This window comes from Oryza brachyantha, chromosome 3 (genome assembly GCF_000231095.2).
Source record: "Oryza brachyantha chromosome 3, ObraRS2, whole genome shotgun sequence".
Taxonomy (NCBI): domain Eukaryota; kingdom Viridiplantae; phylum Streptophyta; class Magnoliopsida; order Poales; family Poaceae; genus Oryza; species Oryza brachyantha.
Window position 1 is genome coordinate 6,622,339 of NC_023165.2, and position 18,714 is coordinate 6,641,052.

Consider the following 18,714-nt stretch of genomic DNA (forward strand, 5'->3'; position numbering starts at 1 on the left):
TGCCCCTTTCAATCTTCCATCTCTTCCCTGTATAGTGGAGGCAGCGGTGTGGGTTAGATCTATCAACTCTTGAGCTCAGGTCACTACACTTTTCTCTTCTGCTACCGTCGTCCTAACATAATTGTGTCCGTGGATTTTTCATGTCCAACATTTGACCGTTCATTTTATTTAAAAAATTATGAAATAGAAAATAAGACAATAGTCACACATAAATTATTACTCATGTTTTATCATCTAATAACAATAAAAATATCAAACATATTTTTTAAATAAGACGGACGATCAATATGAACTGTGTAAAAATACAATTATTGTAGGACGGAGGAAGTATTATTAGTATTCAACCAATTATTATTAACCTCAATATAAAGCCGCTCTGAATAAACAAAATAAGCTGAAACACATGAATGCATATGCATCCTATCAAACTTCCTTTTTTAACTGAACCATGCACACCAGCTCTCGTTGATAAATTTAGTATAATAAATCACAAAATTACATATAGTCTAACCAAAATATTGTAAACTTGAAATAAAACCAATGTGTCGAAAACTGATTTAGCACTAAATTTATCCTAGAACTACAAATTTAGATCTGGTTTCAAAAAAAAACTATTGATTTGATAACAAAATTATCGCAAAACTGCAAGTTTATAAACAATTTGATCACAGTGCTACAATGTTCATAGCTCCCATATAATAGTAGCGCTAGGGATTTAAAATCTAAAATATATAGTCTTGTAATAACTTCAATATTAAATATGTAGTTTTGGGATAGTTGGCCTAACATGTGTTTTGTGATAGATATATCGGTAAAATTGTAATTTTATAATACAACTCATTAAAACTGTAGTTTTGCTAGTTTGGTTCAAATATCTATAGTTTTACGAAATTTTCATAAAATTTTATAATAAACCGCAACTAACAGTCGATAAACTTTAAATGAATTAGCTGGCGTTTAAAGAAACACTGGGAATAAGAACTTTTATGATTAAGTATATTTCTTATTACAAAAACTTAAGACCACGAGAACCATAGTCAAACTGGCAGTAGAAAACTGCCCCCGGAATGCAGGGGTATACGCACATACCTAACCTACAACAAGCAACAGCGGCCACAACTATTGTCACGGTCAAAGATCCTCGCCGCTGACTGACAAAACTTTGGGCCCGTATAGTTCTTAAAAGTTTTCCTAAAAACATTACTTCAAATATTTAGATACATAAATAAAACATTAAACACAGATGAATAAAAAAACTAATTAGAAATGGTAAAACGAATCTTTTGAGCCTAATCAGTGATGATCGATTAGTCATAAGTGCTGCAGTAATCCACATGTACTAATAACGAATTAATTAGGCTCAAAAGATTCGTCTTGTGGTGTCCGGAATTCTAGGCGAGCCGACATGACATCTAAAAATTTTCTTTTCACAAACTAAGCGGACCATTATTTGCAGAGTGAGTAGTTACTTTTTTTGTGCATGGGTGTTGTGATAACCATTGTCCCTATACCTGATCTATGTTTTTCAAAAATCATTTTGGCACAGTAAAGGAATCAATACCTAATTAAGATCTTCACATAAAATGCATCCATTCCTAGCTACAACATGGAGACCGTAAGCCCAAATTCCTCCATAACCATCACAACTCACATTTAATCTCCAGCGCGACCAAAAAAAATCAGTTTTTTTCCCTCTTTATCAGCAGTTACCAGGAACAGATGCTTCTTAAAATCTTGCAATTAATGGAACGGTGACAAATGCTATACTCCTAAATGTCAAGCTACTATTACTACTGACGCTCCCCCGTTGCCACCTTCCTCTCCTGCAGCCTGCAGAATTGAAGCAAAGCCACAAGCAAGTGGGCAGCTTCTTGCACCCTCGATCGGCTAACAACAAGGCGGATACGCGCGCGAAAACCGGCCATTGCTGCTTACCTACTCCTGCTGACCTACTCGCCATCACCGGCCGGCCGGCCGGTTCCATCAATCGATCCCTTGCTAGCTAGCTTCTTCGACGACGTTGCCGCGAACTTATCTGTCCATGCTGCACCAAATCTTAGCGCTTCGATCAGTCACCAGCGCTTTTCATGATCTTGAATGCGGCGGCGGCGGTGGCTGCGGCTCCTGCTTCACAGCGGACCGGTGGCGATCCAGGAGCTCCCTTGCCAGAGCCTGTAGGTCTCCGCCGCCGCCTCCCGAGCTCTCCGCCGGCATCCCGGATGCCGCCCTGGCCAGCGTGCCGTATGACTGCTGTCGCAGCTGATGTTGTTGTTGGTGGTGATGGTGCTGCTGCGGCTGGTGCTGGAGCGGTGCCCATTGTGGTTGCGGTGGTGGATCGAAGAGGGCGGAGAGGTCTACGGTGGTCGGGACGCTCGTCGACGACGGGAGGTCCGAGATGGAGAACGGCGCCGGCATCGGCATCTGCGGCGGTGCCGGCATTAGCGGTGGCGGGGACGGCAGCTCCAGCGTCGCCAGGTGGGCTTGCAAGTAGGTCAGCTCGGCCTGGAGATTCACCACCTGGGAGTATATGATCACGGGGATGTACGTGGCAGAACGTACATGCATCAGTACAGAAAAAAATGTTACGTGCAAACTCGAAATCACGCATCAGTAGATCACATGCATGTAATAATAACGATGAAATCAACGGGTTGAATATTATGGTGCAAACTGATCAAATGATTGGTAGAAAAAGAAGGCAGGTTTGGATCTTCTAGGACTAGAGATTGGTGCTAGGGCTGTTCTTTCGAGAGGCCAGATCGGAAACCAAGCACAAGTACTAGTGTACTACCACTTCTTCTTGGATTGTTCAGAGCCCAAGATGTATCACACGAGGCCTGACGGTGAACGTACGATCGATCCCAACGATGGAGAGGAGATCGGACGGACGACGTACGCGACGGATGAGACTTGCAAATCATTCATGGCAGGTACCAGATGCAGGGAAACAGTCTCCTGGTTACACGGTTGGCGTGTTAGCCTCTTTTCGCACTGCTCGTTGCTTGGCTTGGCCGTGTTGGTTTCCTCCAGGAAAGAGACATTTGCCTTTCTCGAGAAAGAAACACGCCTGCTCCAGAAAAATCGTCCTCTCTCAGCTGGACGAGCTGAGGACAAGACGATCCAGATCCATACGCATCGATTGATATGCATGCATGCACACGCAGCGGGCAGCAGACCAAGAGGACTTCGCGATCGATTTATGGAGTTGGCAAGTTAAGTGGTACACACCTGCTGCTGGAGGGCGAAGATGTGGGCGACGCAGCCGTAGACGGGGTCGCGGAGGCGGGCCTGCGCCTCGTAGCAGATGGTGACGACGGCGTCGGGGCGCTTGTGCGCCGGGATCTGGAGGAGAAGCTTGGACACGTTGCTGGCGCCGAACACCTTGTGCACCGCCGCGAAGTGCGCCGCGCCCTGCTCCGAGTCGAAGTAGGGCGCGAAGATGCACCCGCTCACGCACTTGCGCCGCAGGAACTTGCACGCGCCGCACGGCCCGCCGCCACCGCTTCCGCTTGGCCCCCCTCCCACTCCTCCTCCGGCGCCACCGCCCCCGCCCCCGCCGCAGAGTGCGCTGCTGGCTCCGCCTCCCGAGCTCATTGCTCGGCCGATCTCGCTCTAGCTAGGTGCTCGGTCGCTGCTAGTTATAGGCAACTCTACAGCAACAAGTGGTCGTGCGTGTGCTTGTGGTTGTGGAGATCGGCAGGGTGCAGCATGAGAGAGGCCGGCGAGGCGAGGAAGTGGAGGAGGAGGAGGCATGGTGATATATTATTATGGTAGTGGTGGAAGCGGATGGAGGAAGGGTATATCCGTAATATGGAAACTGAAGTCGCCTCCCCGATCTCTCTCCTTTTGGTTCTCGTCCTATTGGTGGAAGGTCATAGGCCAGGGTTAAGTTTCACTTCCATCTCTGGATTTTTTTAAAAAAATTTTTGGTTGTTGTTTCCTTCTCCTGTTCTCTTCCATCTGTACTTTGGCTAGCAGCTCTATTGCTCTACACTACTGTGTGTGTTGTTTTGTTCTCGTGGTATTGATGAGACTTTAAAGCCACGGCATGGAAGAGCCTAGCTGGCAAGCTTCTGCTGGTAGATAGTATCACCCGGCCGGCTGGCCTTCGTTCCTTGCTCTCTCTTTCTCTACACACACCCTTGTCTTTAATTCTTTCTGCTCTCTAAAAAAGGGTTAGAGGATTGCGTGAAGCAAGCACGCATGCGAGGTCGAGCTAGCAATCCCATTTCGCGTCGACACATCCATCCATCACACTACACGCGCGCACACACCATGTGGCATGGCATAGCTTGGCTCGGGCGCCCCCGGCCGGGTCCCTGTCGTCGCACACATATATTCCGCTGCTGCGAACAGTAGTGGTTGGTCTGATCGTTCCGGCGAGGCGGCGAGGCCGGCCGGCGGCCGGCAGCTAGCTGGCCGGGCCGTGTGTAGTCTCCCGGCCAGCCTCGATACCCCCACGTGATGTCTATGGATTTCACTTGCCATACATCGATGGATCGATCGATCATATCCTAGCTAGCTTGCTGCATGCCGCTGGTCGGCCGGCCGGCCGGACGTACAGGCTTTGACGTTTTGGTCAAAAGACTAGCTAGCCTCCTGATCCATCAGGAGGCGGCAGTGTGCAGCACTGTACGTGCATCCATACGCCTACGCACGATGATCTGATCGCTCTACATGCACTCACAGAGAGAGGAAGAGAGAAGCGTACGGAAACATTCTTGGGAGAGCAACACGGAGATGTACTAGCTACTACACGCACGGAAAGTCAGAAAGGGCTAGTGCATGCATGCATACACCAGGATTTGCAAGCTTGTGAATAGCAAAGTTTATTACTAATTCGCAGGAGTTTCTGCACTCATGATGCTGATGGGAAGGTTGGATTAACGTACAAGTCCAGCAATTAGCAGAACATTTGCAGGATTTTTATGCGATGTGCCAGCAGTACTACTCCAGAATGAAGTAGTAGGACGTAATGCACCATGTTAATAAGCATCGGTCACCGTATTAATTAAATCTATCTGTTTTGGGACGTAATAAGTATATACGAACAGAAACACCTGCCTCTTGTAAACTACGTATGGAGTAGTATTCTGCTTCGTCTGAAAGAAAATCATTATTGTCGACTTGTAGCCACGCACTTGGAAGATGGAATCCATCGTCAGTCAGCTGCGTCTCTTTCTGTTTTTCGTCTAAAAGCCAAGAATACTCGTCAGTTCAGTATGTGTACGTATTCAAAACTTACACCGATCCGTATTCATGTAAATATATTTGGTCATTTTGAACAACACAGTAGACTGCGTGCTATCTGAAAATTTTTGCATATGTATATATGCATCAGAAATTTTTAAGACGCAACCAGATCGATTATTCTGAGTCGAACAAACCGGACCAGGGGCGGATCTACCACCGGGTTCGGCAGGGCTAGGGAGCTTCAGCCCCTCCTACCCGATCATACACCATTGAAGCCCTCCCTCGTAACAAAATTTCTGTTATTACCGTAGAGAAGTAAGAGCCAGAAGCAGTTCTCTTTCGTCCAGCCCCTTCTAATATTTTTTTCTGAATTCGTCCGAATAGCTAATATTAGTCTTACCTGTCGGGGTAACTGTCATTTATTATATCATTCGAAGTCAAATAATGCTATCCAGCCATTATATAAAATACAGAGATTTAGTACGGTCAAAAGTATGTACTTGTAATTTTCAAACTTGCAGTATTTAAAATTTATATACCATGGCTATAAAATAAAATTATGTATTATTTAAAAAATAATTATTGAAAATATAAATATTATTTGATATGAAAAGGGCAAACATTTTTTAATTTTTTAACACAATAGCAATAATATAGGCTTCAAATATATATAATCGTGATTTTTTCTCAAAAATTGAAAAATATGGTTAACAGATTTCATAATATTTTTAATACTTAAGAGGTTTCATTATTCATAGTTTTTGAAAAATCAAATGACATACATGCATGCACGCATGATTTGAAACTATGCATGTATACTAGACGTGCTTTGATAAATGACATGCATGATTAAGGTAGACTAATAATGTGCTTTAATAGTTTACTTATTTAGTGATGACATATTAATAAAAAGAATTGCATATTTTTTATTGAGTAAAATAAAAAACCAATAATCCATGGTTATGATTACATTGAGGTATCTTACCTCTTGCACCCTAAAACGCCTCATATACATCTAGACTTTTTGCTGGATGCATGTGCAAATGAGAACATAAATGTTTGCTGCGTACGAATTAATGTATGTTTTGTGATGGCTAGGATCTTTGCGTGTGAGTGTAAAGGAAGAAATTACACGGTGTCTACCTCTATACTAGTGTAAAGATATTAGTTTTTCAGTGACGCGTGTAAGGCAGCAGAAGAACAACTAAGACGGCACATTCAAACAACGACTTGTTGACTAATTAAGAGCCTAACGAGGTCTGGGCAGTTATCGACAATATTTACGCGTAAGCGACCTGCTTTCTTCATTTCTTATTATAAAATTATTTTAGATTTATACTTTTGAACTTTTTTACGTTTAGTTAAAGTTAGAATAAATATTATCTGCAAAATTAAATTATTTTTATTAAATTCAATATTAAATACTCTCTTGGTACATTAATAGATAATATCGTGATTTTTACCGTACATGGACCATCCGTACTATTAAAACTATTGCATAATTACTACATGTTTTATTGCTATTGAATATATTACTAAATATTGTAATTATCTAACTTATAATTTTTTATATTTGCATTTAATTCTTTAAACTAAACGAATGATTAAATGTATGTCAAAAAGTCAAAGTTATCATCTATTAAAATATAATGATTATTTTATAGAATATTTTTCATGTTAGATGTATTTTTATATATTTATAAACATAGTTAATCTTAAATATATTTTATTTAAATAAACTTAAAATGATTTATAATACGAAACGAATGGAGCAGCTCATACGCTGTTGTACTAGTGCACTGAAAAGCTAGCTAGTTACTCTTGGAGCATGGCCAACATATGCATAAAAATATTATCAAAGTTAAGCTCGTATGATTAATTTCTAATTATATTTTAAGACGTGAATAGATTATTTCCTCCCAGAAATATCTAAAAGCTAACTTACAACAGTAAAAGTGGCCCAACCCTAACAAAAAAAAACATAAAATCGTTTTCCCCTCCACGTGGCTTAATCATGTAATAGATCCCCCACACGGAGTGCTCTCCGTCTCGCGTGTGCCGGTATTGGGAGCCGGTGTGCTTTCTCCACTGGTGGAGAGCGAGAAGAATGGTAATAGCATTTCTAAAAGATGTCTAAAGTTGATCACTAAAATTAAATTTTAAAAATTGAGCTAGAAAATATATTTTTAACAGGTTACCAAATACATTTCTAATATTTACACATATCTAAAATTAGCTTACTTATCTCTTAATTGTATCATAAAATTAAGATAAGAATATGTGTTCCTTATGCAAGTTATTTATTTTTTTAAGGTATGTCGAAGAAGTGTGTAATTTTTATGCTCAATAATTTTTTAGATAAACCAAATACAAACTTTTAGGAACTAAAATATTAGCATTCTCTTGGAGATGCTCTAAAGAGCTATGCAATGTTTGGAAAACTAATTAGGGGAACTAGAGTAAATTTTTCATCATAAAATCTAAAATTTTGAAAGCCGAAATTATATTGGATATCTGTGATGCTCTTAGCATGCATTTCGTGCTAGTTATTTGTAGATGCATGGTAACTTTTTTCATTGAATAATATTGCGGTTGCTAGATCTTTAAGTCGTAGATTTCGGGGAAACCGTTTTATGCAACCTCCACGAAAACTGGCGATGGGATTCTAAAGCTGTGCATGCCTTTGTAACCTTGCTTTCGTTCGTTTGCAGCCGGCATCAAAACGGCCCGTGATGATCGACCGGTTAGCCAGCTATAGGTAGGTATATACTTGTAGAAAATATATACCTTGGTATGAATGTCTAGTTGTCTGCTGAAGGTACTTGCAAAGTTTTATAACGGGTGCATGCAAACTACTGATATTTTGTTCATGTCTTCTGAAAATGATATTCATCCTAGTTAGTTATTTTGCAGTTAGATGGGTGCAACTAGCAAGCTAGTACTCTCTCCATTACATACATAATGTAAGATTTTATAGACTTATTCATCGATGCTAGCTAGCTAAGTATTCTCTATTATACGATATAAGATTCTATAGACTTACTTATATGTATTTATATGGATTATAATGAACAGAGATACATACACAAATCATTAGTGAATAAATCTAGTTACGACTAATAAATCTCCAGTGATACAGAACAAAGCGAGTAATATATAGAAGAGTATAGATTTGTCCAACAATTTCTCCATGGATCATTCCGAGAGTTAGCTAGCTAGTTTTGTAGTAATCAATATTGCAACTTCGCAAGCACGAGCAATTAATCATTGCTTATCCGATCCATTATTGCTCTCCCTTTTTTCAGCAAAACACTTTCATTTCATTAATATATTAGGGCACATACAAAGGTGTCTATTAGCTGACTCTCTCAATCGTCACGTAAGCAATTTGGTGACGTGGAGGAAAGAGATGGAAGGAGAAAGAAAAGTTATTGTCATGCATGGCAACGATTTTGAGTCGACTCTTAGCATTTATTAAAGAAAACTTTCTTGGATGAGAATGTATAAAAAGAAAGTTAGCTTATTAAAAACATATTTTATTACATTAATTAAGATACCTTTGTATGTATCATTATAAAATAGACTCTTGTTGTTGATGTGGTTTGAGATAAAGCCACAGTGGGCTCTACCATTGAACATGCCCTTACAAACTCGTTATATACATAATCCCTTTAGTAATTTCTAGAGTTTTTCACGCATATTAAAAAGTACTTCTTCTGTCCACAAATAAGCATAGCAAAGTTTGAAAATCTTGTCCAAATATGAGCATATCCACATACACTATCTATTTGTCGCACTAATTAATTCTCATTCAAATTTCTTTCCATTTTACCCTAAACTACCCTCCCACTCCATCCCTCATTTAGTGAGTGATGCGAAATTTTTTCTTCCTAATCTTAATATTTGCTAAAGAATCTAAAATGTTTGTACTTATGAACAAAGGGAATATGCGAAATTAAATGAAAGATTTTTGTAATCGGTTGAAATGACTAAATAGATTAAAAAATAAATGAGGGATATCTCTATTTGGTTGAGATGACAAAGGACGTGAATAAATGTTTATATTTTAGAACATTGGAAGCTGTTATATGTTGATATGAAACGAGTAATACATTGACGCCGAAGAACTTAGCCATTTTGTACGGACTTGAAAACAAGTGTAATATGTAGGAAGAAACAATAAATGTAGGATTTTTTTGGCAACTATGTGCAAAATAGAACATTATAAAACATATAGCAATAGTTATTGGTTTGATGGACAAGTAATGAGGTCGGCCCTCAGATAAAAAGCCCCCCCCCCCCCCAAACCAAATCACCATGTATTGGACCATTTCGAAGCAAATTCATAGGATTCTGAAACCCTATTCCTTTGTAAAAAAAAAGAGAGATCAAAATAGGAAAATTTTCCCTACGATTCAAATCCTATGAAATTTCTTTAAAAAACCATATGCTGCTAAGAGAGCCTTACAATAGAACAACTATTTTTTTTTTGAGGAATAATAGAACAACTAAGTTGCAAATTAATTATAATACCTATGCAGGTGGCCTATGCAACATAGGAGTATGTACACATGCATGCTACTTTGAGCTCTTTCTTTCCACTCGTGTGGTCAGCGCATAGAAATCACAAAAGCTTAGCTGAGGTCTGAGGCGTCGGCCCACCTCTTCCATTTCTCTATTGCTTTCAGTGAGCTGGGGAGTACCTCCTCCCAGAAATCCTGCGGGAGGCAATGGGTTTCAGTGACAAGATGTCAGCTCAGAATACAGCAGGGAGACATCTGTTTTGCCGACAGCTTATGCAAAAAGAAAGGGGAGCCATATCAGGGCAATTTTGCTATACTATTGTTTGATTATGAAACTGTCTGATCGTTAACATTATGCATATATATTTTCTAATCTTTTCCATGTTTTCATGGGATGGTCGCGAGTTCTGATAATCATGTTATGGCCAATGGAAATGAACAAAGCAAATTTTCATCAAGCTAGTACGAAGTTGAGAGCACTACGACAACGACTACGGACTACTACTACCCATGCTAGTACAATCTATCCTGAGACTGAGATAACTGAATGATTGGACCGAAAGAGTGACAGGCACCTGGGCATACAGAGGTGTCCATTCTATTCCACCGGAAATGAGACTTCAGTGTGTGGGGGAGGAGAACCTGCTTCCTAAAGTTTCAACACTACAGTGCTCCTACTTGGCTACTTGTCCTGTTGTCCAGCACTCGATGGCATGTGAGAAACCATACGCTAGTTTTGCATATGCTAATGCCACACTGCGTGCATTGTTAATAGTCAAAACATCTTGGAAAAAGTATTTAGGCATGAGCTATGATATCTATAGGACTACAGACTCATGGATGCATGTTCTGACTCGTAGACTCGCAGAGAACTAGAGATATGACAGTGATTTGTTTTAAGAGTGGAGGAGACTTGCAGTGAGGGGTGCCCTGCTCAGAGCTCACTGGTCACACATCCCAAAGAGATCTGGATTAGGACCTAAGGGAACTCCAATCTAGAAATAAACAAGCAGGGCACATGCTTTTTGATGCAAACATTCTAAGGAACTGAAGGAAAGATATATAAAAGAGTAAACTGATCGATGAAGTGCGTTGGAGAAGTGAAATTTTACCTAATATTTACAGTCTGTCATTATGATGGTACACGCTTGAATTTGACAAGGAAAGGGTCAACACGGAGTTGCACACAGATTTTTGCTTGTTCATTGATTAGCCTGAAGGCTTAGTATAATCACAGCTAGTAGGCATGAGGGTTGACGTTTTACACTCTCCCAGAGAAGTACAAGCAAGTTTTTATAATGTTCACTTGCCTCTCCTATAGCATTCCTATCAAATACTCCTCCTCATTCTCTATTTTAAAAATAAAGTATATGGAGGAAAAATATTACTTCAGTAGATACCCTATCTCATCCTCCAAAAATAAAACATCATCCATATTAAAAGACACTCCACATTTGATGTTCTCTCTTCTCACTTCATGTCTCAACAACTAATCTTAAGAAAAAGTAATAATAACATGAGAGAAGATGATCATAAAATATATATAATATATATATAAGGAATGTAATATGGATGTTCTGTTGAAGTGATAACTAATACGAAAAGAGAATCATTTTTAGATGATTATACAAATAGCAATATAAATGATTAAATTTAGATGAGTAACTGAAAATGCTTTAAACATGTAATGCCAGCAAATTAAAGCGAATGCCTGGTAGATTCATATATTCGGAAAGACCATGTTAAAGTGTGGGGGAACAGTATTAACAGTGAACCATAAACTTGATTCGGAGTTTATGCAGTTGCTGACACGCAAGAATTCTAATTAATTCCATTGCTTTCCTTCCTAGCCTACATACAGATACAGTAGCAGACAGCATCACAGCAAGAGGACGGTCATGGATCACGTACCGTTGCATTCATCCTTGAGTTCTGATCCAATAGGAAGTGCCCTTTCCGTGGAAGATAGCAGCAGAATTGATACCTGATGAAGACTTCACAGCTGAAACCTAAGCTCACGAAGGCGGCAGGTCACCTGACCACACCAACATGGCGTCAGCTTTCAGTATGTACATACTTCTCGTCAAGTCATGACACTTCAGTATCGACGAGTATGACTGTCAGCGTAGTTATGTGGCAATAAGCAGAAATTTAACTCACAAGGCAAGGTGAACAATAATAAAGAATGTAAAAGATCAAGCTAGAAGTCCTTAGAATCAAAGCATAGTGCCAAGTACCAACCTCGTGTTGCATATTTGGCGTAATAGGGCAAAGCTCTTCCAAGTCTCCAACTAAAGAAAACCATGAACCTTACTATACATATTTTGCGGTACATGCCAGACAAACATCAAATTATTATAATTTCTTTATAGAAAATCTAATATGACGTGTCATATGGCTCCATTAAACACGTCCTAAGTCCGATGCGTACTTTCAGCACTGATGAAAAACATACAGACAGGCGGACACTTTCCATGAAATGCTTAGTAGTAAACATTAGCTCTGAAGAGAGCATCACATCCGTTCAAAATTTGTATCTTTCAAAAAGGATCTTTTAATAACATTCCACCAATCCAGCTGAGCACGCAACAGAAATTGCATTGCTTTTACAGGTATGTGCAGCAGCGGGAGTCTGACATTCGATTTAGTCTAACAATCTTAATAAAGCCCTAATACTTGTAGAAACATTCTCTTCAAGTTAACTTAATGCGTGGGCCGTGATAACGGAGTCGCCAAGAAGTGACTTGAGGTTCCAAATGCAAGCACATCACATGGAAGTTCAGAGTAGTAAGCTATATGGCTCTTTTTGCTATCTAGGACTCGTAGCAGCCTCTTCACCAGCCTGCATAAGATTTAAAGATGTGAGATACCATGAAACGGTACAGATGATCTCTGAAGCATCTACCTTTTGAAAGAAAATAGAGCATTACCGTCTTGGCCAGTGAATTGGCTTTCTCATCATCAAAACCAAGGGAAGCCAGTACTTTGTGACCAGCTGATTCTTTATCTGACCATATCCCCAGGAGCAGATGATTGGCGGTTACTTCTCCATCCTCACCTTTAATCAGAATTCAAATCATCAGACAATGCTAAAGTGGCAACGATGCATATATTGTAGGAAAAAAGTCTACTTAACCACCTAAAATATTGGGGTTGGTCCATTTAATCCCCTGAAGTATGAAACCGGGTATTCTACACCTAAGGTATTCAAAGTGGTTCAAATAATCCCCTAGGATGATTTTATAAGTGGTTGTGTCATGTGGAAGATGACGTTGCAGCAGTATTGCTTATATGACATGTGGTATTGCTTATGTGGCACACACATTGGTTCAGTTTGCCTAAGTCAACCCAATCAATGCATTTTTCTCACTAATCGGTAAGCTGAGAATTACATATTTAGCATCACCATGTATTTTCGAGGCTGTTACGCTCATTAAAATAGTACTTAAAAACTCTATTGTCATGTCACTTGTCCACATCATCGTCCACATGGAGAAAACCACTTATTAAAACTGCCATAAGGGGTTATTTAAACCGGTTTGAATACTCTAGGGCCCAATACTTCAAGGGGTCACGTAGACCTTTTCCTATATTGTATATTGGCAAAAAAAGGTAAAGAAAAGCAGAAGGTTATTCATGCTCAAGTCAAGTGCATTAGCATCAACAAGACAGTGTAATTAAGAAGGGAGCTGACATAAAAAAAACAACTTTGTTTAAGTACATTGGTCCTTCCACAGAAAACTCCAGCCAAAATTCACTAACCAGGCCTCTAGCCTTAGTGTTTCGGAGTAGTCTTAGACCCAACACGTAGCAATAAACCTACTAAGGTGGGAGCATCTTCTAGCTCACCGTAACTACAGTTGGACCTCGGAAGAGTCATTTCGTGTAAAGGTTCTGATTCAATTTAAAATTATTAGTGTAGCTGATATCTATCCAAACATTCAAATACCAAGAGACAAGAGTATGACTTCAGTTCCATATACATAAAAAAACACAACGGCATGTCTGAATGCAGAGAACTAACTCTAAGGCATAATGGCCTCCACAAAGAGTGTGATACAATATCATCTCCAATTGAATTAGCCATCACTTGGACTTTCAAACAAACTGCAACTAGCAGAACCCTGTAGAGCTGGTCTGTCATAAGTTACATATGTCTGCATATAACATCTCATGAGTTTGGAGCTAGAATTGTCAACCCAAGCTAGTTATGATACTATCTGCAATGGGCTATGATCTGCTCAGGCCCTGTTCCCTCAAGCTATTTGGGCAGCTGATCGATGGCATGGAAACGTGGTGGATCATTAGTGCATGATTAATTAGGTGTGAACTATCATAAGCTTGAAAAAATGGATTTATTTGATTTTTTTAGAAACTTCTAATTAGAAAGTTTTTGCAAAAATCACACCATTTAGTAGCTTGGGAGGTGTGCTCACAAAAAAAGATAGATTAGCTCAGCCAATGAGCCATAATGAAAGGGGCGTCAACCTGCATAATCAGTGCATGAATAATCCAGTAAAATATCAGAGCATTTTGTTCAGGTTCATAGCAGGCAATTGCTAAGACGCCACCTTTAAATCTTCTTTACCAAAAAGGGAAATTATGAGCTGACACAGTAATGTTCAAAGAATAGACAGTATTTATTTTGCAAAATGATATCAATTGCGTTATTCTGGGCCGAGAGGTCAGTGCAAGCTGAGGGAGATCTAGGATTCTAGGTTGCATGCAAAATACTGTTCTAGTTGCAACATTATCAGGCATGCATGACTCTCTGAAAGTCTGAATTAGCTTTCTCAAGCCATCGCAGGAAGGAACTCAGCAATGCACCATCAAGCAACAAAAATGTTTTTAACAAAGAAATAATTAAGTAGGTTTTAGCCTTTTAGGACAGCTATGCTTTCGAAGCCACTAAGCAGCACATTTGGGTAAGCTTGATACTTTTTGCACCAGCAATTTGCACCAAAATGTGAACAAACAGATATGTTACCTTGGAATTTGGCAACAATTGTCAAGAAAAACTGAGATGCTAGTGTGAACATAATCCTAACATAATTTTGGCAACTACCAAAAGTATACAGATTCAGATGATCAGCCAAATATTAAGAACCAACCAACTTTGGCAGTTGTTGGCTTATGCTTACTCCATTTGTTACACCATAAAGTAACCATAAGGCTATATGATTACAAGTGCTAAAGGAGATAAGGAATATCACTATCTGACATTTTCTATATGGACTAATGGTTCAACCATGACAAGTCCAGTTCTGAAGTATTTTTAGGCCACTTGAGCTTTCTGTATAAATATATGGATCATTTAAAGTAGAATCATTGAAGGAGAGGGATTTTCAAACAGGAGATTCGCTGATTAGTTCAACAAGCCAAGGAACCAATATCAAAAGAGCCATAAAACTAAGATCATATGCCCTAGAATTTTAGTACAATCCTATTGATAGGCCTATCATATTGAATCATGCAATGCTACTCCAATAAGTATAAACCACTGTTAATAAAAGAATAAGGGTATCCTTGATTTACCATAACCAAAGTTGATAATTATGTACTTCAGGACAGTATAGACGATCATGTCCAGTTTGGACCACATCATCTAACTAAATGAAGTACCATTATTCTTAGTTTGCATTGGAGCCCAAAAAATAAACTGTCTAGTGAGGAGTGAAAGCGAACACATGATCACTTGATTTCTTTCTGGTTTTAGCTTATGAAAAAAATCTGACAAAACTTATAACCATTATAGTTTGTTTTATAGATCAAATTAAGGCAAGACAAAAATATGTTACAAAATTGTCATGTCTCTCCCACCAATTGTTCCATGTTTTCATAACATAATAATATTATTCTTTACAACATAAATTAAAAGTAAAAGCAGTTTGCCAAATGCCGAAATGTCTAAGAGCAATAGCACCAGAACAAGATTATCACAATCCACCAAAATGCTAAATGGAATCTAAGATGCTAGACAAATATATCAAATACAAGAAAGAATCAGCCAAGGAAAGAAGCTAAACTCTGCTGAACAAATCAATCAAACAAGAACATATGTGGCAACAAAATTACATCCTTCATGCAACCGATAAAGATAGTACAGGTAGTGTACAAGAGTTTATTGACTCTGAAATGCTAGGATAAGAAGTTATGCATTACAAAGTGTTCTATATTTACTACATGCTGAAGGAAGGTGTGTATGAGGTTGCACCATGTAGTTCTAGGGTTATTGCAAATCAACAATATCAGAGTATCAGACACCACATGAGGAATGACCAAGAATCCAAAGCGATTAAAAAGGAAAACAAGTAAACTACTCACCAACACTTCATATTATAACAAGTCATAAAATTAATCAATGCAACTAACATTATGGCAATGAAATCACAAGATACGCCAAACGGGGCATAGTGCAACGGTCTGATAGAGACTCATTAAGTGAATAAATATACAAGATAAAAACATCAGCGTAAAAAACAATTGTACATATTTTATATAATCAATAATCTACAGATGATGTGATATTTCTATTCATGGAAAGCATTATTAATAGTAGGGCTCAAGAATCAAGATGTAAACTAGGAGAGAATAAAACAAAAAAAATTCAATCATAGAGTTATTAAGCAACACAATGCGCTCCATGAATCAAATCATTTTCTCAACTAAATGCTTACTATAACATCACTAGAAATGGAAGTAACCATAAAATATGCTAACACTTCTGTTCTGCAAGCATGAAATAAAATGCTGCCTATTATCCAAGACTACCATAACAGTAAGAAAAAAAGATGTGATTTTCATCAAATACCAAAACAAAACACAAGCAACTGATTGTCTTTGTCATCTAAATAAGAAATGAACAATAAATGGGTTCATATTTCAAAGAGAAGTAACCTGATTTCAGTTTTTCACTGACAGCCCAATCAAGTGCTCGTTGTGCAGCTTCAGTCAATGGTGGATGCATAGGACTAAAGTAGAACATTTCTGATTTCCCAAGTACATTTGCTGCCTCCTCGCGCACTTTGAGCAGCGTAATTCCATTAGCACGCAAAAGTTTTGCTGCATCACTAGTTCCTGAAAGAAATGGAGTTCTGACTCAGTGCAGTCCGATGTGAAAAAAAGGAACGACAAATGCTAGCTCAACAGTTGGATGCTGCCACGGCATACATCAATTACAGGTTAGGATGTCATGCCAATAAGGACTCCTGACGGTTATGAGGCTTATATCTTATATAGGCTAGTGAACATAGTCTCGGAGCACAACATAGCTTGCCACTGTCCAACTATCAAAATAAAACCTAAAAAATTATATACGAACCACTGAAACCAATCAAAGGTTGAGGCTTAAAAGCAGAGTGTATCAGCACCTCTAAATTATCAATTTCTCTCCATCTTATTTATATAGAAGACATTGGATTTATTTGTGGACTTAATCACACACAATTTTATAAAAGTCAGCAAGCAAAGGTCTAAACTTCATTAATATCATGAACCAAAAGGGTTGTCTTACTCCCAACTGTTTTACATGGAAGGCTCGTTTCCTTTTTTTACTCAGTTTAATGTGTCAATGTGTCATCTTAGCTACTCATTTCTGATCAAACGACCAATGAGGCTGCATTAAAATTGCCATGATTTTTTCTCTTTGTGATATTTTCCATGCCTAGACATTTCAAGGGTCAGTGGGTCATTATTGTGGGTGTACATGGATAAATGTGACAGTAGCTTGAGAACTTAATAACTCTGCACTCAAATGATGAGTATTAATACGTGTAAGGCAGCGGATTATTATTCAATAATACTCTATGCACTAGGCACGCTGCTCCATATTTTCCACCAGACATGTAGATGTGCAAGAAAATCACCCTAGATTTGCATAGTATCTTTGTAAAATCTTCGCACAACTACAAAGTTTTGGATCCTATATCATTTTTTCTCTTTCGGTCTTTCCCCGCTCATAGTTCCAATTTCCATTGCAATTCACAAATAATATGCCCCTTGGGTAACAGAACCGCCAACAAGTAAATTTTAGGAGATAATCCCAGACCATTTGCCTCACCCTCAACAAGGATGCCCATGAGGAGTCCTTCGGTGCCAGTGGTCGGGTACCTCATCTTCCGAGCCTCCAGCTCCGCCATTGCAAATGACCTCACTGCCCGTGACGACCATCTAAAGTGGAACAAAAACCCATGTCAGCTCCAAATACAGATAAATGGAGATGGAATACTGAAAAATTTGTAGCTCACCGGATTTTCTTCTCCCCAGAAGCTAACTCTGGATTCCTGAAAAACAGCGTGACCATATCAAGAGTGGCAGGATCCAAATATACAGAATTCAAATCTCGCAATCAAAAGCCTCGTAGTCGAGTTGGTTACTCAATGAGCTAAATTCGAACTGAGGACTAGACAAAACATCTGGAGTGTGATAAGCATTGGTGAACGGGGTGGAGCATCAGTGGCTGCTCTTACGCAGTGGGGAGCTGAGCGACGATAGCCGCGACCCTTCGGCCCCGGCAGCGGGAGGCGAAAGTTGGGGACCCCACGGCAGCGGCCCTGAGGGAAGCGGGCAGGGCACGGGCTGCCAGGAAGGAGACGGAGGACGAGGGCGCAGAATGATGCGGGGAGGAGGAGACGAAGGAGAGGAACGCCGCGGCGGCGGCCTGGGCGGCGGTCGGCATGGCGGGCGGAGGTTTTCGAGGGTTCTGCGGGTGGATAGGGGAAGCGATAAGTTAATGCGGTGAATACCGAAGGAGTGAAGGGGAAGACCGTCCCAGAGCCAGAGAGGTGCTGGCCAGCTGACCAGCCGAACCAAAACCCAAACACAGGAATGGGCGGCGTACAATAATTCATGATCTGTTCTAATTTAACTAAATAAATTAATTTTGATTATTTTACCTATGTTTATCACTACCTAAACAAAAAGAATTCAAATCAAGTCCTCTCAATCACAAGGAGACCAGTGGTTGGATGACTCAATTATTGCAAAATTACACGATTAC

General features: G+C 39.6%; 2 protein-coding genes across 2 annotated transcripts; both read right to left on the reverse strand.

Annotated features, from left to right (window-relative positions):
- Positions 1 to 1,473: 1,473 nt before the first annotated feature.
- On the reverse strand, positions 1,474 to 3,922 carry LOC102704959 (LOB domain-containing protein 30-like). Its single transcript, XM_040522358.1, has 2 exons — positions 3,229 to 3,922; positions 1,474 to 2,517 (listed from the first exon to the last, which is right to left on the reverse strand). The coding sequence occupies exons 1-2, from the start codon at positions 3,592 to 3,594 to the stop codon at positions 2,086 to 2,088; spliced, it is 798 nt and encodes a 265-aa protein (XP_040378292.1). The 5' UTR covers positions 3,595 to 3,922; the 3' UTR covers positions 1,474 to 2,085.
- An 8,188-nt stretch (positions 3,923 to 12,110) lies between these two features.
- LOC102705232 (ATP-dependent Clp protease ATP-binding subunit CLPT1, chloroplastic-like) lies at positions 12,111 to 18,467 on the reverse strand. Its single transcript, XM_006649672.3, has 6 exons — positions 18,185 to 18,467; positions 17,963 to 17,998; positions 17,776 to 17,885; positions 16,614 to 16,793; positions 12,647 to 12,774; positions 12,111 to 12,558 (listed from the first exon to the last, which is right to left on the reverse strand). The coding sequence occupies exons 1-6, from the start codon at positions 18,391 to 18,393 to the stop codon at positions 12,526 to 12,528; spliced, it is 696 nt and encodes a 231-aa protein (XP_006649735.1). The 5' UTR covers positions 18,394 to 18,467; the 3' UTR covers positions 12,111 to 12,525.
- Between the last annotated feature and the right edge of the window lie 247 nt (positions 18,468 to 18,714).